The sequence below is a fragment of the Herpailurus yagouaroundi genome, unplaced genomic scaffold (assembly GCF_014898765.1).
Source record: "Herpailurus yagouaroundi ecotype Mexico unplaced genomic scaffold, PumYag 159, whole genome shotgun sequence".
NCBI lineage: Eukaryota > Metazoa > Chordata > Mammalia > Carnivora > Felidae > Herpailurus > Herpailurus yagouaroundi.
The window spans coordinates 26,601,180-26,622,713 of record NW_024412400.1 but is presented as its reverse complement, the minus strand read 5'-3'; the positions used below and the strand labels follow the sequence as shown (position 1 = coordinate 26,622,713).

General features: G+C 40.6%; 1 protein-coding gene and 1 long non-coding RNA gene across 4 annotated transcripts in view; both read right to left on the bottom strand.

Moving 5' to 3' along the window:
• Window positions 1-15,191: 15,191 nt before the first annotated feature.
• Window positions 15,192-17,088, bottom strand: LOC121033658 (uncharacterized). The gene is made up of 2 exons (XR_005792050.1): window positions 16,978-17,088; window positions 15,192-15,308 (listed from the first exon to the last, which is right to left on the bottom strand). It is a non-coding gene; the product is annotated as an uncharacterized LOC121033658 (long non-coding RNA).
• A 2,267-nt stretch (window positions 17,089-19,355) lies between these two features.
• Window positions 19,356-21,534, bottom strand: part of LOC121033657 (collagen alpha-4(VI) chain-like) — a 124,533-nt gene continuing 122,354 nt past the window's right edge. For all 3 annotated transcript variants that reach the window (XM_040480162.1, XM_040480163.1, XM_040480164.1), the window contains one exon: window positions 19,356-20,029. Coding sequence is in view for 1 of the 3 variants with exons in the window: in XM_040480163.1 (XP_040336097.1) it covers window positions 19,966-20,029 (64 nt within the window). In the remaining 2 variants the exon portion in view is untranslated. The remainder of the gene's footprint in view (window positions 20,030-21,534) is intronic.

The following is a 21,534-nucleotide window of genomic DNA, read 5'->3' as shown; positions in this document are numbered from 1 at the left end:
GCCTGGGTGGCTCAGTCGTTTGGGCGGCCGACTTCGGCTCAGGTCATGATCTTGCGGTCCGTGAGTTCGAGCCCCACGTCAGGCTCTGTGCTGACAGCTCAGAGCCTGGAGCCTGTTTCAGATTCTGTGTCTCCCTCTCTCTGACCCTCCCCTGTTCATGCTCTGTCTCTCTCTGTCTCAAAAATAAATAAACGTTAAAAAAAAATTTTTTTTAAAAAAGAGTTGGACACTTAACTTGCTGAGCCTTCAGGTGCTTGCCATCAGCTATAAACAGCAAGGGGACAGTACAATATTTGTTACTCTATCGTGGTGAGTAACTCCATCATGGTGGTCATCTTTTAATTTTAAAAGGTTTTAAACCTTGATTGTAACACAAGAATAGGAAACTGAAAGCAAATAAAAACAAGGAAATTGCTGAATTTCCAGGTAGATGCTTCTTTCTCACAAAAAGTATTCCTAAAATATTCCTCTTAATTAAAAAAATAAGTAGTCATAAAAGGCATTATGAGGCTAGGGATAGTGACTTTTGGGTTTTTTTAACTACATATTTAGATTTTACACAGTTCCAATTGACATCCTGCCATGAGGGATGAGGACATTGGGACTCTACCAATTTTCCTCACCACTGATTTGATACATATTATACATAATACAGAGTTTTCATTTTCAAGGTTTATAACATTTACCTTCTGTTTTGTTCATTTCTTTCCAATTCTTATCCCCTATTATTTCCTTTCGTTGTCTTATTCAATTAGCGAGGAGCTCTAGTAAAATGATGAAAAGAGGCAGTGATAGCTTCACAGTTTTGTACCTTATTTAAAAGGAATATTTCTAAAATTTCATCAAGTATACTGTTTGCTATGGTTGTTGGTAGTTTCTCTTCATAGGTTAAGTAAGAATTCTTTAAAGTTTTTTTTTTTAATTTTTTTTAACATTTATTTATTTTTGAGACAGAGAGAGACAGAGCATGAACAGGGGAGGGTCAGAGAGAGAGAGACACAGAATCTGAAACAGGCTCCAGGCTCTGAGCCATCAGCACAGAGCCTGACGCGGGGCTTGAACTCACGAACCGCGAGATCATGACCTGAGCCAAAGTCGGACACTTAACCGACTGAGCCACCCACGCGCCCCAGAATTCTTTAAAGTTTTAAGTGACCATTGCATTTTATCAAATGCTTTTCTGCAATTATGAGATGACCATACAATTTTTAATCTGTTGATAACTTACCATGATTAATTTTACTGAGCCCATCCTTGGATTCCAGGCACAAATCCTATCTGAACATGCCATATCTTTTCATATGCAACAAAAGTCCATTTGTTACTAACTTATTTAAGATTTTTGCAACAATTTTATTGTATAGTTCTTTTTGTCTTTGATATAAAGTTTTTATTAGCCTTATGAAATGGTTGACTTTTTTTATTTCCTATATTTGGAATCCGTTTGGGTAAGATAGATATTTATCTATTCTTAGAAAGTTTGACAAAACTTATCTATAGGACTCTGAATAGAAAGACTTTTGATTGTAGGTTCAACTAATTTGATATACTCTATTTTTCCTATTTCATTTTAAGTTAATTTCACAAAATTATATCCTAGAAAATTGTCTTCTTTATCTAAACTCCAATTTATTTTTTTATTTAAAAATTTTTATGAGTTTTTCGTGTTTATTTATTTTTGAAGCAGAGAGAGACACAGTGTAAGTGGGGGAGGGCAAAGAGAGGGAGAAAGAGAGAATCCCAAGCAAGGCTCCATGCTGCGAGCACAGAGCCCAACATGAGGCTCGAACTCACAAAACCATGAGATCGTGACCTGAGCCAAAACCAAGAGTCAGACACTTAACCAGCTGAGCCATCTAAGTGCCCCTAGATATTCCAATTCAATGACACAGAGTTTTAGTATTTCCTTAGGTTTCTAACACCTATTTTTAATCTATAGTTATGTCTCATATTTTATTTTTGTGACAGATTGTTTCCCAAAACTGGCCACAGCAATACTTCCCATCTCAAATGTTCTTCCATAACCTAGCCACTCCTTCAAGTGGCAGAGTCTATTTCCCCTCTCCTTGAGCCTGGACTGTGGAGCAGAGCCAAGCCCTCCCCACTGTGCCCACCTGAAATTCATGATCCACAGAGTCTGGGAGCATGATAAACAGTTTTTACACCACTAGATTTTGGAATCATTTATTAATCAATTCTAGTTACTGAAATAGTCATGGATATTGCTTAATTGCATATACTGTAGAAAAATTTTCTTGATGTATATTGTTGAACATTTTATATTCCATTGTTCTCTATACTGAGTATAAGTAAATTTTTTTCTACTATTTCTTCTCTAATCCTTTTATACTCATATTTTCCCATTCTATTTTATTTTTCTCAGTTTTCTGAAACCTATCTTTTATACCCTTGATTGGGTTTTAATACTGCTTGTTCTCCCTTCTTTACTTTAGGGCTACCATTACATAATGGCTTCGGTCTTCCATTTTTTTTTCCCTGAGGTCTTCCAGACCATTATTTCTCTCTTTTCAGCATTTTTTCCCTCTATCTTCTTTGAACCCTTGCTTCTCTGAGCTCTTGGTGCAAAAAAGGCCATATTCTTAAATTCATCTTCTTTATTTGATTTCAGGTATTTATATTTTCTTCTACTTTGCAAAATCATTATTCTGTTGTCCTTCTTACAGTGAGTTTCTCCATTTTTATCTTTCAATATTTTTCTCACATTCCCAGCTAGTTTCTTTATGATTATTATTCATCTTTTCCACAGAAGCCAGTATCTCTTGGTCAGCGGCTTGCTGAAGAATAGTCAGATATCAGACTGGGTGACTGGTCCAGCTGGCAAGTAGGCTTCAGATCTGTGGTCCTAAAAAGCTGCCACCACTTTCCGCTCCAGAGCTTTTCTCCTTTGTCTCAGATGCCATATGTGGTGGCTTTTGGTGAAGCCAATGCCACAGAGTGTTCATGCATTGATTTTGTGTCTCCTTCTCTTTAAATGACCTTGCCCTCCCACAACATTTCTCCTTATATTGCCTCTCCACAGCGTGCTTCTCATGAGATGGCATGCCTACTACTCCTCTGTAAGCCTGAAATGTCTTTCTACTACTTAGCATCAAATGGAGTTTCAGGAAAGACTGGCAAACCATCTACTCTAAGATCAAGGGTTGCCAGTTGGTAATCCCATTATACCACATATTCATGGCGAATCCTATGTACTTCTAGCATCTGCAGAAACATGTTCATTCATTCAACAAATATTTACTGAGTGCTCACCATTTCCAGGCACTGTTTTAAGCTTTTGAAATGTATCAGTGAGCAAAACAAGCAAAACTCCCTACCCTTGTAGAATGTATACTATTGAGGGGATGGGGGAAGCTGCAGCAGACAAGAAAACATACATGTTACTATTTGGTGTAAATTACATAGTATGATAAAAGTGATAGATGCTAGAGAGGCAGAAAGGGGGAATCAGGAGTAATAGGAGGTAAATAGGTTATCATCTAAAACAGAACTACCTTGGGGCACCTGGGTTGTTCAGTAGGTTAAGCATCCGACTTCAGTTCAGGTCATGATCTCACGGTTTGTGAGTTTGAGCCCATGTAGGGCTCTGTGCAGACAGTTCGGAGCCTGGAGCCCACTTCGAGTTCTGTGTCTCCCTCTCTCTGCCCCTCCCCTGCTCATACTCTGTCCCTCTCCCTCTCTCAGAATTAAACATTAAAAAAAATAAATAAATAAAATAAAAATAGAATTAGCTAGATTTCCCTGCCTTTGGCAGCTTTTCTTTACAGATGCTGGTTTGGGATTTTCTTCCCCTATAATCTCGGTTGTTTTTCAGAGAGGAAAAGAAAACTGGTTTAAATGATTCTGTTAATCCTAACTTCTACCATCTCCCTTTGTATAACTCTAGTTATCTCATAAATTATGATAAATTTGCAGTGAGGCATTTTTGTTTTTCTACCCTTGGCCTTGCTCTCTATGTGTTAATGGTTAAATTCTTAAAACCTGCTTTTTTTTTTCATTATTCTGAATCCAACCTAAATCCAAAAGCCACACTGTGACTCATATGATTCTTCCTAGTCCCCTTGAGCCTTAGTTTATTTATGACAAATGGTTGAGCTTTCTTTTGTGGTTTTCCTTAGAAAAGCACATTCTCACATGACTTGGAGGAGGAGTGGGGGGAGACACATGAGAAAATAACCTGTTTCTCTCCTCTCCTCCTCCTAGGTATGTAGCTGCAGTGATAAGGACGTTTATGTTTTATTCAGATTTGCTGACGAGATTTCAAGATAAAAGCTACCCTCCTACATGTGTCCGCTGGAGAAGAGAAGACTTCCTGACAGGAAATCTGGACCAAGAAGCGACTACGAAGTAGCATACAGGGGAGATGCTAATTTTGACTATGCAGAGTCAGAGTGTCAAAGAAGTTTCCTCATGGTAGATCTTGGATGACACCCAACAGATGAAAGGGATGAGAGAGTTCCAGCGCTCTGTGGCAAGTGTGCTAATATCACAAAACAAGAAGAGAACCCTTATTTTCTGGTGGTTTAGCTGAGAAGATGTGGCCAAGAAACTATTGGGATGACGGTCCAGGACTTTTAGAAAGAACTGGTATGAAAACTGGAACGGACCCACACAAAGAATTAGAGTTAAAGGTAGAAGTATGATGCTTAACCACCATTTGAGTCTCCTGTTCCCAAAATCCAACTGTATCTGTTCCTTCAAAGGGTTACCTAAGCCAATGAATTCTTCTTATTGTCTTAACTCATTTTGAGTTTCGCTTCTGTCACTTAAGTGCTAAAGAGTCTTGACTAAAGCACAAGAGATGAGGGATTTGTCTACTTGACCTAGAGATTTAAAGGGGGAGTTTTAAGTGCCTTTGTATCAAGTAGGGTCCTGTTTGGTTGCTGGTTCCAGAAAGCCTGATAAACCTAATCAAATGAATAAGGAGTTTGTAATCACATGACAAGGAGTCCAGGATAGGCAGTTGACAGTGTGTAGTTCAAATGCCTGTAACAAGAAGTCAGACTTTTTCCAAGGGTCTGCTGTCCCTAGCAAAGGGGTGTGCCTCCGCATCCTCATGTGCACATTGTAGGTGACAAGAGCAAGGAAGCCGAAAGGCAACACCAACAGGCTCCTATGTACTTCTGAGTCACACAGCCTGTCTTGCTACAAGGGAGTCTGAGAAATTGAGCTTTCGGGGTTCCAGCGTGTAGAGTAGAGTAGCGTTGGAAAGGTTGAAATCCCAAGAGACAGTGTGATGGTGGCAGTGAGAAAAAAAGACAGTAAGAAAGGAAGTCAGTACTCAAGGGACAAAGTTTGTTTGTCAGGTGTTTTCCCAGCTTGGAGAGTCTCTTCCCATTGCCAGCTTTGGAGAGTCCTGGGGAGGTACAGATTGTGGGGAGCTGCTGCTGTTAAGAGAAGTGATCATTGCAAACATCATTCTATAATTTTGTTTTATTTTTTTTCATAAAGGAGAAAAGACACAAAAAAATACACAAAGGGAGGGACCACAAGGAAATGATTGGCAGATTGGCTACATAAAATTTGAAAACTTCTACTCTCTATCTTTACTACACACACACACACACACACACACACATATATATATATATATATATATATGTAAAACAAGGTCTGAAAACTAATGGCAAACTACAAAAAATATCAGTTACATATATGACAGATAATTTTCTTTATTTGCAAAGAAATCCCAATATCAATAAGTAGAGATAATGAACTCTGTAGAAAATTTGACTTAAAGGCTATAGATTGGCAGTTGTTGAAGAAAACCCAGAAATCAAAATAGGCCTCCTAAAAAAGGTGACCAACATATTCATAATCAAATAACCATAATAAAAACAAGCTACCATTTTTAATAGATTGGATTCACCAAAATTTTGAAATTTGATGAAACTGGTGCTGGTTTTGTAATTTCATAATGTATTTCACAAATGTATAAGGAAGTGGGCATTATGATACCACAGGGAGGAATTTAAGTTTGCAGGGCTATTTGGCAAGATCTATAAAATTTAAGACACATACTTCTTTTGCTGCAGCAATCTCATTGCTAGTAGTGAATTTCTTTATCAACATTTGCCAAAACATAATGCAATCAAAACTTACATTCAACCTTTGTATGCTGTTATGGTCCTCTGCTGGTGTCCATCTGTTGGATAAGTGCCCATGTAATGTCTTTAATATCAGTCTTAAAATGTATCTACTGACTAAAAGCTGGAAGTTACCAACTCATCTGTCCGTAGGAGACTAGTTCAGTAGATTGCGGTCTTCCAATCCAAGAATATGTGACATCTTTCTATTTATTTGTGTCAAATTCAGTTTCCTTCAACGATGTCTTATAATTTCCGGTGCACTAGTTTTTCACCTCCTTAGTTCAATTTATGCCTAAGTACTTTATTCTTTTTGATGCAATTGCAAATGTGACTGCTCTCCTAATTTCTCTTTCAAATAGTTTGCTGTTTGTGTATAAAATGCAACTGATTTTTGTATGTTCACTTTGAATCCTTCCACTTTACTGAATTTGCTTATTATTATAGCAGCTTGTTGGTGGATTCTATAGGGTTTTCCAAATATAAGAGCACATCATCTGCAGAAAAGCCATGTTATTTCATCTTTCCTGATTTGAATGTCTTTTATTTCCCTTTTCTTTTCCTAATTGCTTCTGTCTAGGACTTCTAGTACTGTGTTGAAAAGGAGTGAGGAGAATGGGCACCATTGTCTTATGCCTGATATTGGAGGAAAAGTTCTCAACCTTTCACCATTGAGTATGATGCTAGCTGTGGGCTGGTCATATATGTTCATTATTATGTTGACATACATTTCTTCTATATCCAATTTGTTAAGAGTTTCTATCATAAAAAGATATTGAGTTTTGTCAAATGCTTTTTCTGCATCTATTGACATGATCAATTTTATCCTTTGTTCTATTAATGTAGTGTCTCACATTTATTGATTTGCATATGTTAAACCATCCTTGCATCCCAGGGATGAATCTCACTTCATTGTGGTATATTATCCTTTTCATGTGCTGTAGAATTTTGTCTACTAGCATTTTGTTGAGGATTTTTACATCTATATTCCTCAGAGACACTGGCCTGTCATTTTCTATTCTTTAGTGTACTTATCTGGCTTTAGTAACAGGGTAATTTCAGCTTCATAAAATGAGGTTGGAAGTGTTCCCTCCTGGTCAGTTTTTTGGAAAAGTATGAAAAGGATCATGTTAATTCTTTAAATGTGTGATGGAATTAATCACTGAAGCCATCTGGTTCTGGGATGTGTTGTAAATGCCTGACAATTAGCTTTTTTGATTTTAGTTTAATTTCCCAACATTAATCTTCTGGTTGTAGAGGCATTCATTTCAAAGACCTCCATCTCAAATAAACATACTGCCACACACAAGATAAATGGCCAGGTTGCCATACCCATGCAAGTCTTGGGTGACCTACGAAACTGACCATTTGAATGACCCTGCATTTCCCTTCCTGTGACTTAACTCCTGCTCTTCTGTTTTAAATTCACCAGTAGTGAGTGAGCCTGTGAAACCCTAGGTACTCCTCCTTCAACCTTAATAAATGCAGAACCCAGGACCACACTCTCACGGTCTCTCTACCCACAACCTTGCTATTGGCCCCAGGGCATACTACGTGCCCTCCAGGATTTGTAATAAACCTTACTTTTTTTCGAGGTTCCCAGAGAGTTGTTGCTGAAGTGCATCTTACAATCACAATAAGAGCCTCAAGGGTCAGTGCAGCCATAACATTAGCTCTGGTCAGGGAAATGTCTGTGGGGGCTTTCCAGACCAGGTACCAGTCCAGGTGAGTGCCCCATGTATTTCTAGCCCATAGCATCACTACTGATAGGCTGAGACCAAAAACATGGGCTTTTCTTTGTTGGGAGATTTTTGACTATTGATTCCATCTTCTTACTCATTATCTATCTGTTCAGATTTTCTATTTCTTCATGATTCAGTCTTGGTAAATTGTATGTTTCTAGGAATGCATCCCTTCTAGGTTATTCAATTTTGGGGTGTATAATTGTTCACAGTAATCTCTTATGATCCATTATATTTTTGTGATATCAATTATAATGTCTCCCTTTCATTTGTGATTTTGAGTCTCCTCTCTTTTTTTTAGTCCAGCTAAAGGTTTGACAATTTCGTGTACGTTTTTAGAAAACGAGCTCTTTCTTTTGTTCATCTTTTCGGTTGTCTTTCTAGTCTCCATTTCATTGCTCTCTGCTCTAATCTTTGTTATTTCCTTTCCTCTGCTAACTTTAAGGTTAGTTTGTTCTTTTTTTATTTCCTTGAGGTACAGAATTAGGTTATTCATTTGAGATTGTTTTTTTCTTACTGTAGACAGATATTACTATAAACTTCCCTCTTAGAACTGCTTTTACTATAGTTCATACGTTTTGGTATGTGACAATTCCATTTTCATTTGTCTCAAGATATTTTTTTATTTCTCCTTTGATTTTTTCTTTGACTTACAAATTGTGAATAAGGTCTCTGTTTGATATTTGACGGGTTTATTAGAATGTGTCTCAATGAAGTCCTCTTTGTGTTAAATCTGTCTGGGGACTTCTGAGCTTTATGTGCCTGGCTGTTCATATGCCTCCTCAGATTTAGGAAATTTTCAGCCATTATTTCTTTAATTATCTGTCAGCTCCTTTTTTTCTGTCCTTCCTCTGAAATTCCCATAATGCAAATATGGTTTTAGTTGGTGGTGTCCTATAATTCACACAAGCTTGTTTCACCCTTTTTCATTTTTTGTTCTTCTTTGACCGGGTAATTTCAAATGACTTATCTTCCAGATCAGATTCTTATTTTCTGTTTGATCAAGTTTGCTGTTGGTGCTATTGCATTTTTAAATCTCATTCATCATATACTTTAGCTCTAGAATTTCGGTTTGTTCTTTTTAATGAATTCTATCTCTCTGTTGAACTTGTCATTTTATTCACATATTATTTTCCTGATTTCATTGAGTTGTCTATCTGTGTCCTCCTATAACTTGCTGAGCTTCCCTAAAAAAAAACATTTTGAATTCTTTGTCGAACAATATGTAGAGCTCTTTTGCTTTGGGGTCTGTTAGTGGAAAATTATGTTCCTTTGGTGGTGTCCTGTTTCCTTTATTTTTCATGTTTTTTGTAGCCTTGATGTCTACATATTTGTTGAAGCAATCACCTCCTTCGGACACACAAATGGTTCACCTGCAGATGGGTGCTAGGATGCCAGCTGGGTGGGGTGTGGTGCTTTCAGATTTGGGGAAGGTCTAGTATCATCTCTGTGCAAATCTCTCAGCTGAGGTTAGTGCTGGCAAAGATTGTAGGGATCCTCAACAATCAAGGTTTCAACCAAGATGTCTGTAGCTGCAGTAAAGCTTGCTGGAGTCTTCAGTGGTAACAGCCACGGGGGACCACCTGATCTCTTTTTGTCCTATGAGCGATGTCATGGCCAAGGGGATTCCTCTTGGTGCTGGGTCAAGCCTATGGGTGCCCTCATGGTGGTGGCAGCACTGGTGTCTGATGCATTTGTGCCTATCGAACAGCCAGTGAGCTGGAATCGGGAGCGCTGGTGCTCACAGAGTGACAGCTGCTCCAAGGTCTGGGGCACTGGCTAGCCTGCAGTGGTAGTGGCTCCAGTGCCTCAGGTATGAGTGCTTGTGGCACAACTGTGGACGTGGGGTCTGGAGTATGAGCATTCACAGAGCAACAGTGGCAGGGCAGGTCCAGGGCAACTGGCTAGCCTACAATATGATGACTTGGGTACGTGAGTCACAGGTGAGCACCGAGAGGCCACAGAACCAGGTTCTAGAGCAAAGATATAGACAGAGATAGCATCTGAGGGGCTGAGGTGCTGGTTTTCCTGCATTATGTGGCTCTGGCACCTGAGATGTGAGTGTGCACACAGCAGCCATTAAGCCAGGGTCTAGAGCGCAGGTGCACACAAAGCTGGTGTCTGAAATGCAGCTACATGTGGAGCAGGTATGGCTCTGGGGTCCGAGGCATGCACGGGGCTGTGGGGGCAGGAAGTGCGAGTTCCAGGGCAACACAACAGCAGCTCCTTCTGAAAGGTACACTGCAGCATCTTTCTTCTGGGGGTCTGTGGCAGCTACGGCTCTTGGTATGTCTGTGGCAAAAGCTGTTGGCTCTTGGGGTCCATGCCAGTGAACGTTATGGGGTCCTCTGCTATGAGAGCTATGGGGAATCTGCCACTGTTGCGGGGGCTGTGAGGCCCTCCGTGGCAAAGGCAGGAGGGGTCCCTCTGCAGAGCAGGTCACCAGGGAGATGGCAGCAAGTAGCACCTGCTGCACAGCTGATTGTGGGAGCCCCTGCCCCTCTTCTTCGTCCTAGTCGTCTCCAATGTCCCAACTAAGACAATTTCCCCAGTGATCTTTTTTATGCAGTGATTCATTTTTTGCTACACTGTGTTACAGTAGATTCTTGATGGAATCCGAGCCCTTCCATTGTTATTTCGGATAGTTGCCTAATTGCTATTGTTTTGGTGCTGGTGTGTGAGGAGACAAAGGCCAGGATCAAGTACTCTGTCACGCTGCTGACCAGCAATAATTTTTTGAATGTGACACCGAAAGCTTAGGCAACAAAAGCAAAAATAAACAAGAGGGACAACCTCAAACTAAAAAGCTCTGCACAGCAAAGGAAACAATTGACAGAATGAAAAGGCAACCTATGGAATGGGAGAAAATATTTGCAAACCATATATTCGATAAGGAGTTAATATCCAAAATATATAAGGAACTTCTACAACTCAATAGCAAGAAAGCAAACAACCAGGCTGAAAAAAAAGAAGCAAAGTACCTGAATAGGCATTTTTCAAAAGAAGATATACCAATGGCCAAAAGTACATGAAAAGGTGCTAAACATCACTAATCATCAGGGAAATTCTAATCAAAACCACAGTGAGAAATCACTTCACACTTGGATGGCAATCATTAAAAAGAGGTAACACATGTCGGTGAGGATGTGGAGAAAGAAGAACTACTTGTACACTCTTGGTGGGAATGTAAATTGGCACAATCATTATGGAAAATAATACGGAGGCCTCTAAAAAAATGAAAATTAGAACTATCATATGATCCAGCAATACCACTTCTGGGTGTTTATCCAAAGGAATTGAACCCAGTACCTTGGAAATATCTGTGCTCCCATATTCACTACAGCATTATTCACAATGGCCAAGATGTGAAAACAACCTAAGTGTCCTTTGACAGATGAATAAATATACAATGTGATATTACTCAGTCTTAAAAAATGGTTACTCTTCCACTTGCAACAACATGGATGAACTTAGAAGACATTACACTAGGGAAAGAATTCGGATATGGAAAGAAAAATACTGTATGATCTCAGTTATATGTGGAATCTAAAAAAGAAATCAAATACATGGAAACAGAAGAGTGGTTAACAGGTGGGAGAAATGGGGAGATGTTGATCAAGGGGTACAAAGTTGCAGTTATGTAGGATGAATATTTAAAGATATAATGTACAGCATTATGACTCTAGTTAATAATTCTATGTTGTATACAGGAAATTTGCTAAAAGGGTAGATTTCAAGTGCTCTCACCACATACCAAAATAAAAAAATGGTGGGGTTCCCAGGTGGCTCAGTCAGTTGAGCATCCACTGCTTGATTTCAGCTCAGGTCATGATCCCAAGGTCGTGGGATCGAGCCCCACGTCAGGCTCTGCACTGAGTGTGGAGCCTGCTTAAGATTCTCTCTCTCTCTCTCTCTCTCTCTCTCTCTCTCTCTCCCTCTCCCTCTCCCTCTCCCTCTCCCTCTCCCTCTGCCCCTCTCTCTCACTCATACTTTCTCTCTAAAATTAAAAAAAATTTTTAAATAAAAATAAAAGGTAACTACATGAGCAGATGAAAGCAAGAATTCATTTCTTTATTCTTCACTTCTATAACCCAAGCTAATAGAAGTGTTCTTAACATATAATAACTAAGATAAGAAGGGTTCAGTAAATTTTTATTTGGATAAATAAATATTACTTCTTATATCTCTCCTTTTAAATTTCTTTCTAAGTCCTGCCCAGTTCTAAGAGTCAAAATTATGACAATCTATTAAATGGGAGAAAATATTTGCAAATGATATATCTGATTAGGGGTCAGTATCCAAAATATATAAAGAATTTATACAACTCAACCCCCAAACAAAACAAAACAAATAATCCAATTAAAAATGGACAGAAGGCATAAACTGACTTTTCTCAAAGAGGATATCTACATAGCCAACAGACATGAAAAAATGCTCAGCATCACTCATCATCAGGGAAATGCAAATCAAAACCACAATGGGATATCACCTCACACCTGTCAAAATGGCTAAAATGAACAACACAAGAAACAAGTGTTGGTAAGGATGTGGAGAAAAGGGAACCCTCATGCACTATTGGTGGGAATGCAAACTGGTACAGCCACTCTGGAAGACAGTATGGAAGCTCCTCAAAAAATGAAAAATAGAATTACCATATGATCTAGTAATTCAACTACTGGCTATGTATCCCCCACCCCAAATCAAAAACACCAGTTCAAAAAGATATACACACCCCTATGCTCATTGCAGCATTATTTGCAACAGTCAAATTGTAGAAGTAACTCAAGCATCCCTCAATAGATGAATGGATAAAGAAGATGTGGTATATATATACAATGGAATATTATTCAGCCATAAAAAGAACGAAATCTTGCCATTTGCAACAACATGGATGGAGCTAGAGGGTATAGTGGTAAGTGAAGTAAGTAAGAGAAGGACAAATACCAGGTGATTCCATACATATGTGGAATTTAATAAATAAAAAACAAATTAAACAAAAGATACAAATAAAAAAAACAGACTCTTAAGTATAGAGAACAAACTGATGGTTACCAGAGGGGAGGCAGGTGGGGGGATGGGTTAAATGGGTGATGGGGATTAAGAGTACGCTTATATTGGGCACCTGGGTGGCTCAGTGAGTTAAGCGTATGACTTAAGCTCAGGTCATGATCTCAAAGTTTGTGAGTTCGAGCCCCACATTGGGCTCTGTGCTGGTGGTGCACAGCCTGCTTGGGATTCTCTCTCTCCCTCTGTCTCTGCCCCTCCCCTGACTGTGCGCTCTCATGCTCTCTCTCTCTCTCTCTCTCTCTAAACTTTAAAAAAGAAAAAAAAAGAGTACACTTATACTGATGAGCACGAACATAGAACTGTTGAATCACTGTATTGTACACCTGAAACTAATATAACACTGTACATTAATTGTACTAGAATTAAAATAAAACAACCAAGGTATTTCAATGGACTTCAAGATTAAAATGAGACTGAACATCGGACATAACTCTTCACTTTCCCCTGAGGAAAGTGATTAAGAAATCAAACCCAGGCCCAGTCTGAGTATTTCTTTTCCTAACAGAAGGCATTCTGATGTAAGTGCTGTCTTCTGATGAATGAAAAACTCATGCTTTTACAATGAACCCACTCATAAATACATAGTGAAGAGCTTGCTTCCACTCCCAAAGAAAGACATTAACTCAGACCAACATAGAACGTGTTCTACTTGCCTGAATCCAAAGTTATATGCAGATAACATTAGCTCACATGTTCTGGCTTTGTATTTCCAAGGAATTTCTGGAGTACTGTGGTGCGTAGAACATAAATCAATGGCACAAAACATAAATGTACACTTTAGGGACTACACGTAAAGGAAATACCTGTGGAGACAGAACTCTGGTAGGAGACTTGAACATAACTGCCATCCATGTTCTACTTCCCAATCCCAGGCACCTCCCTTTGCAAAAGGATGACAAACTAGGGACCCTAGGAAGCAGGCTCTGAAACAGAGCTTAACATGTAGACTATTTATAAGGGAGTGCTTTTGAGGCCAACACCTGTGGAAAGGAAGGGAAGAGGATCCAATTAGGCAGAGACACTAGTTGGGCTGTGTGGGAGTCCCAAAGAAGTTCTTAGCTGACCCCACAGACAGCTCAGAGCTGGGATGGCCCCGTAAGTGTCCCAAGTGGTGGGGTTGGACCTTTATAATTTAAATTTAATACTGACCAGTCACTGGATACATCTGCCCATGGCAGGATGCGAGTTTTTCTTCAACCGAGGAAATCTCCAGTGAAGACTAGCCTCTGAGGGTCACCAACCAGCAGCACTCACAGCAGCTGGAGGAAAGAATTCTTCATTCCTAAAAGGCGGGTATGGGTGACACATCACAGCCTGTACCACATTGCCATCCTGACTCCAATGGTAACTGCATCTTTGCTTTTTTTCTGCCTAGTCTCACCACATAAGGTATAGCAATATAATTTAATTTTGCCTGTTTTTGAAGCTCAGATGAATGGAATCCTATTCTGTGCATATTCCTTTCTCTCCAAAATATCTTTTGTAAGATTCAGCCATGTTGCCGAATCTTAATTCAGTTTCATTAACTCCTTTCCATTTCTGTACACCCTGTTTTAATGTAGCACAGCATGTTCACCCATGTCTTTATTAATGGACATATGGGTTGTTCATGACTTGGGGGTCTGAACTTGTTGCTGTGAACATTGCATATTAACGTGTATGTATCCCGGTGATCATGCACATGAGTTTCCAGGGGATACACCTAAGACTGAAGTTGCTGATCCAGGGTATTTGTATTTTTAATTTTAATAGAAAATGCCAGAATTCTTTCTAATTTTCACTCCCTAGAACCATGTTTGTGAGTCCCCATTGCTCTCTCTCCATATCCCTGGGAATAGGCTCGGTAATGCTGCAGTAACATCCCCTAAATCTCAGTGGTTTACAGCAAAAAAGGTTCCTTCTCAGCTGTATTTTGTGTCCTTCATGGTAAGTTGTTCCTGATCACTGCAAGATCCAGGCTGATAGAGCAGTCTCTATCTGTAACACTGCTGTTCTCTTAGATCTTTTTATTTTTCCAGAAACATATTCATATCATCTACAAACAGAGATTATATTACCTCTTCCTTTCCCGTTCTTCTGCTTCTAAAGCTTCCTTTAACTTAACTGCATTGGTGTTTTATATATTTTAAGGCTTTATTACTAGATGCATACAAATATATAATTGTTTTCTCATTAGGAAGATGCCCTAAGCCAGCTAACTGATCAACAGACTGGTGGCTGGCTGCAGATACATGAGCCAGCTCAGCCCAACTTTCTTCAAATTATATCACCCCAAAACTTAGTGTTCTAAAACAACAATCATTTATTCAGCTCATTATACTGTGAGGCGACAATCTGTGTTGGACTCCACTGGGTGGTTCTTTTGTCCTCAGCTGGGCTTGCTTCTTTTAGGTGCCTAAGGTAAGAGAAGAGCCAAAGAAGGAATGGATTAGTTTGTGTGCAAAATTTAGACAGACTACAGGAGGCAAGAGATGTTCTTCTCATCCCCTGTCTCCTTAGCCAGAAAAGACCAAGGTCCAGAAAACATGGAGTCAGTTGTGTATGTCACCAGGGAAATCACAGAGGGAATCACATGCTGAATTCTGGTGCCCAGTCCTGGTATTTCCCGTAACACCATAGTCCCAACTATGAATCCCCAGCCACATTGAAAACATACCTCTGGGGCTATTCAAAAACCAAAGGAATAATCCAACACAAGATCTCAAGATGGCAAAAATTTAACAAAGTTTAATAAAATTTAATAACAAAAATTATTCTAACTTTAGGCTACCAAATGATTCATTACGTGAGATTTGATTTCACTTGGCCTTTCTAATCTTAATTCCTTCATCAGAAAAACCAATATCCCCAAAACAGTTCATAGTGATGATATGATAACTGATCCAAAGAGGAAATTAAAAACACATAAAACTTTTTCCACTTGGCTGATGGGGCACTGATGTCCTGACATCTGGAACAAGTGCAGAACATCTACAAAGCAGAGAAATTTTCTACAGTAAGAGGTATGGCATGAGTCAAGCATTATTGGGGGTGGGGGGGTCCTTTCCAACAGTCTCTGAAAACAGATAGAGAGTTACAAAATCAGGACTGAAAGAAAATCAGTTGGGCCCTGTGCAGGGCAGGCGGTTCTAAGGTGAAAAAACTCACAGTCTAAGGAGACTAATAGGTAAATGACGTAAACCTGGTGGAAAAAAGGCAAAAAGAGAAGTGTGCCCAAGTCAGCCTATGGCAGGTAATGACTAATTCTTTCTTTCTTTTTTTTTTTTTTAATTTTTTTTTTTCAACGTTTATTTATTTTTGGGACAGAGAGAGACAGAGCATGAACGGGGGAGGGGCAGGGAGAGAGGGAGACACAGAACCGGAAACAGGCTCCAGGCTCCGAGCCATCAGCCCAGAGCCCGACGCGGGGCTCGAACTCACGGACCGTGAGATGGTGACCTGGCTGAAGTCGGACGCTTAACCGACTGCGCCACCCAGGCGCCCCTAATTCTTTCTTTAAAAGGGATAATCAGAGGGGTTTTCAGAGAGGCAATAAGACCTGAGCTGGATTTTGATACAGGTAATGGATCTGGTAGATGCCTATGAAATACTTTACAAACAAAAGAATTAATAGGGCACTCCCCACAGAAGTATCACCAAAGGCAGCAGCATGGACAAGTAGGATGTCGAATTTCCAGAAAACTATACATGTTCTATTTAGTATTGTTCAAGTGAAAACTTGAAGGGACAGAACAACTGTCACCGTCGGTGAGGCCAGAGACTGGATGTGAAGACCCAATCTCTGAGGCCTCGGATGCTACACTAATGCTTCTGAGTGTGTCCTATCGGATTCAGGAAGCTTTGGAAATTTGGAAACAATGCTGTAACAGCACTGTGATGCAGATGCATCCCCCAGAGGTCCCCTCAACAGAGGGATGTTGCCCCAGCTGCTAGGAGCACGGTTGGCAGACAGCTCTCAGGTGGGCCCCTCCAGAGCTGCCTCACCCATGACTGTGCCCTTCCTGGGGCATCCCACTTCCAACGGCTAGTGGAGGCAGCCATTGGTCCCAACTAATTCCACACACCTGAGGCAACTTTGGCCAGACTTTTAGCTCCAAAGCTCCCTGTGGGGTTGGCCAGGGCTGTCCTTAAGATTCCTTGCCTCACAGTTCAGCTTTTCTTTCAGTCCATCCCTGCTGTTTCCTCTTCCAGACTTGGGCCAGACCAGAACCCCCAGGGCTGGGAGGGGAGCATCTGAGGTAGACAGCAAAGTCCAGCTCCTTTATGTCAAGCAGGAAATTTCTCCCTTCTGTCTCAGTCTATCCTCCTACCCGACCCACTTTGGGCTCTGACCTTCAGAATTCTCTGACCTTCGGTGGCAGCCAATGTTTTGGAACAATGGAGTAGAGCTGAAGGAGCACTGTTCTGGGGATCAAAAAGAATTCCAAGCCAGTTTCTGTTAGGTGCCTGGGTCAAGAAGCTTCACCTTTCTGAGAATGGGAAGAACAAGGGGAAAAATTAGAAAGAACAATGCCAACATCCAAGATTTAGTGGTAGGAGTAGGTAAGTACATGAAATAATGTTGGAAAGTGTCTTATAGATTGAATAGTATCTAGAACAATAGATATTGTTTCCAATCCTTGGTCAGATTGTCTAACTCATGGCTTTTCTTTTTTCTTTTCTTTTTCAACATTTTTTAAATTTACATTTTAGTTAACATATAGTGCAATATTGGTTTCAGAAGAATTCAGTGATTCATCACTTACATACAATATCCAGTGTTCATCACAACAGTTGCCCTCCTTAATACCCATCAGCCATCCAGCCCATCTTCCACCCACATCCCTCCATCAACCCTTAGTTTGCTCTCTATCATTAAGAGTCTCTTGTGGTTTATTGCCCTCTCTTCCCTGAAAGCTTTCCAAGTACACTTTCTGCTTGGGTCAGAGGAGCTCTGAGGAAGAGTTATACCACCATCTATTAAATGCAAGGAGAACTACAGGCGGACCTTATAAGCGTTCCAAGGATGGCAACAGCCAACACCTGAACAACTCCTCTCACAGCTCAAATCACATACCATCCTCAGGATAGATATGCTCAACCCCTTTATGCCCAGGCAGCTGAGGTTACGCCTAAAAGAGAGAAACGCATACACACACCTGCACAATGAGCAGCTCTTTCAAACAAGATGGAGCATTTCCATTTCATTCTAATCGTGAAAATGCGTTAGCAAAATCAGGTACAAGGTAGTGTGTTAAGGAAGGGGAAAAAGATAGTATTCTAGGCATTTCTGGATTATACCAAATGATTACCTTTTGGAGAAAAGATTATAAGTGATATTTCTTTCTTTCCTGTGCTTTTCTGTGTTTTACAAACTTGCTGCCATGAACACATAGTCATCATTTTGTGATCAGATAAAAATAATTGCCACAGAAATGGAATCAAAACGTTAATGTTTCTGTGATTATTTTATATAAAACTGGTTCCTATCCCATCTCCTTTGTCACTGGGCTGAGAGGAGGAACAAATAGGATTCTGTTGAACCAGAAACTTGCCAGAGAGCAAACTCCCCTCTGGGTCCGTGGGGGCACCCACCAGCTGCTTGTGATCCTTTATAGACTGAATGTTTATGTCACCTCAAAATTCATATACTGAAGCCCCAATGTGACTGCATTTGGAGATACAGCCTTTAGGAGGTAATGAAGGTTAAATGAGGTCATAAGGATAGAGTTCTAATTCTATGGAATTAGTGTCCTTGTAAGAAGAGACACGAGAGAACTCTCCCTCCCTTTCTCTCCTTCTCCCTCTCTCCCCGCCCCCATCCTCATTCCCTCACTCCCTCCCTTCCTCCCTCCTTCACTCTCTCCCCACAGAGGAAAGGCCATTTGAGGGCGGAGTGAGAGGGCAGCTTTCTCAAACCCAGGAGCCCTCTTCTTTTTTCAAATCGTCCACACTTTGGTCTTAGACTTCCAGTCCAGTTTGGACTTCCAGAACTATGAGAAGGAAGTTTCTGATGTTTAAGCCACCCAGTCTGTGGTATTCTGCTATGGCAGCCCAAACTGATTCGTACATGACCCTCCCAAGGCCCACATCAGGCACCCTCGATATCTAGCAACTCTAGAATTCCATGTAGTGCCCGTTTCTGCCCTGAAGCTGGGTCCAAGTTAGAGGCCTGGGGGATAGAGCCATGAAGCCAGAGGAAGAGCTCCCCAAATCATAATTTCTTCACTATTTATATGGAAAAACTTTTCATCCAGGGTGAACCTAGACCCTTCATTTCATATTTGCATTGAAAACATCAGCTTTAATTGTTGAGTCACCACGTTTCAATGCACAAGAGTCGTAACAGATGACGAAGACTCAGTCCCACGGCAAACTCACTGCTTTCTCACCATCGTCTGCTATGTCACAAAATATCACACGGATTGCAGTGAGCAGGTATCACACGCAGTTTCACACCAAGTGACTTAGTCAAAATACCTTTATTTTTACACTGAGTAGCATGGATTAAATATCACATTAAAAATTTCCAGACCCCCGCTTTGACTAACACTTCCATGTTCTCTTAGTGACAACAAGAATTCAAGTTGCAACTCGCTTCCAAATTAGGTTTTATTCACTGTTTCCATTGAGTTTTCTTTTGCTACAGAGCCAAAAAAAAAAAAAAATTGTTTGTTAAGTAATACTGTAGGTACAATTCAAGTTTCTTTTTCATTCAGTTCTAAGTCCTTGACATACTTGCAGGAACCTTTTAGTTAGTCTTTTAACCACTAGAATGCAGTCCTTCTCAAGTGACAAATCATCTGGCCCACGTCCTCGCTCGTAGGAAAAAGTTCAGGGGTTAGGAATCCGACCAATGAGATTGTAGAGTGAGCTACATAATTTATGAGCTGTGTGGTACGGTCTCAGGAAAGGTAATGTCATTTTCGTCAGCTCTGAAAACAGAAGCAGCTGCAAGGCCCTACAGGGGTGTTGGGACACACCGGGCCTCGCACTCTTCCTTGGTTTGGAACCGGTTCGCGTTGCCCCCGCAGCTGCCATGTCAGAACTGTTGGCAGGCCTGCTTCTCCTTGTCATAGTACCATCTCAGGGTGTAATTCTGTCACTCGCCTTCCATCGGCTCGAGGGAACAAGGGCCTGCAGCAAAACGAATGCAGAGAGAGCTGAACTTCCTGCATGAGCCTGACAGCAAAGGCACGATGGTTTGGAGACACGGACTGGGAACGAATCCTCATCTCACCCCCAACTGGCCGTGTGAGCCTGAGCCTATCCTCTCTGAGCCTCAATTTCTTCAACCGTAAAAGCAATTTAAAAAAACCCACATCCCAATGTTTTCATAAGGTGGCACAGAACATACATGAAAAGTGCAATACAGTTGTAACTATCATTTTGCACAGTACCTGGCATATGGAATGGACGCTAGACAATGCAGAAATGAGTGAACGAATGAATGAATAAAGCTTTCTGATACCAAGAAACTCCTCAGTTGCTTATAATACTCATCTCCCTCATTTTCTTTTTTTTTTTTTTTAACGTTTATTTTTGAGACAGAGAGAGACAGAGCATGAACGGGGGAGGGTCAGAGAGAGAGGGAGACACAGAATCCGAAACAGGCTTCAGGCTCTGAGCAGTCAGCACAGAGCCCGACGTGGGGCTCGAACTCACGGACCGCGAGATCGTGACCCGAGCCGAAGTCGGCCGCTTAACCGACTGAGCCACCCAGGCGCCCCTCTCCCTCTTTTTCAAACCGTATCAATCCCTTGCCTAATCCCAAACCTCCAGCCATCTAATGGCCTAGCAAAAAGGCAGCTTATTTATTACATAGTATACCCTGACACTTGCCCAAGAAGTTAAAATATCTCTTCTGAGAAAAACATGATGTTTCTGGAGAATAAAATAGTATTGAGATCAACAAGTTACAACAGAGAAAGATTTGAGATGCCCTAAATTTTAAATCAGACGCTAATTTCCCCACGTATGTAACTTGTGCCTTCCAGAGAGAACCAATTTCCTTGGGTACACTTGAAGTCACAGAAAAATATTCTTGTCTGAGTTCGACCATACAGTATAGAATAAACCATGCTCCAGATGGTTTCCCCTGGGTCTTCCAAGCACCACCAAATAAAGAAGATAATGTCTTCAGAAAGCAAGGGGCTAAAATTCATTGTCTGTTCCTTGGAAGACACCTCCCATTGGCATAATCAGCACAGACTAGTTTTCTTGAAGGAGTGATCAGATGTGCTGGACCCAAGGGAAGGAAATATACTCTTAGTAGGGTAAAGATTTGATCATGGAAATTGTCCACGAGAAGCAAATGCTTCTCCAAAACTTGTTGGAGTCAACAGGAGAACACTCCAGTGGCGAACTTTTGGCTGTACTCTGTAGATTCAATAAACAGACTTGCGGCTCAGCAATCAGCTGGTGCCCTGTAATTTAACAAGCCAAGGACTTGTTTAAACCAATCATTCATAAAGCAAAAATAAACTACTGGGACTTCATCAAAATAAAAAACTTCTTCACAGTGAAGGAAACAATCAACGAAACTAAAAGGCAACCTATGAAATGGGAGAAGATACTTGCAAATGACATATCTGACAAAGCGTTAATATCCAAACTATGCAAAGAACTTTTAAACTCAATAC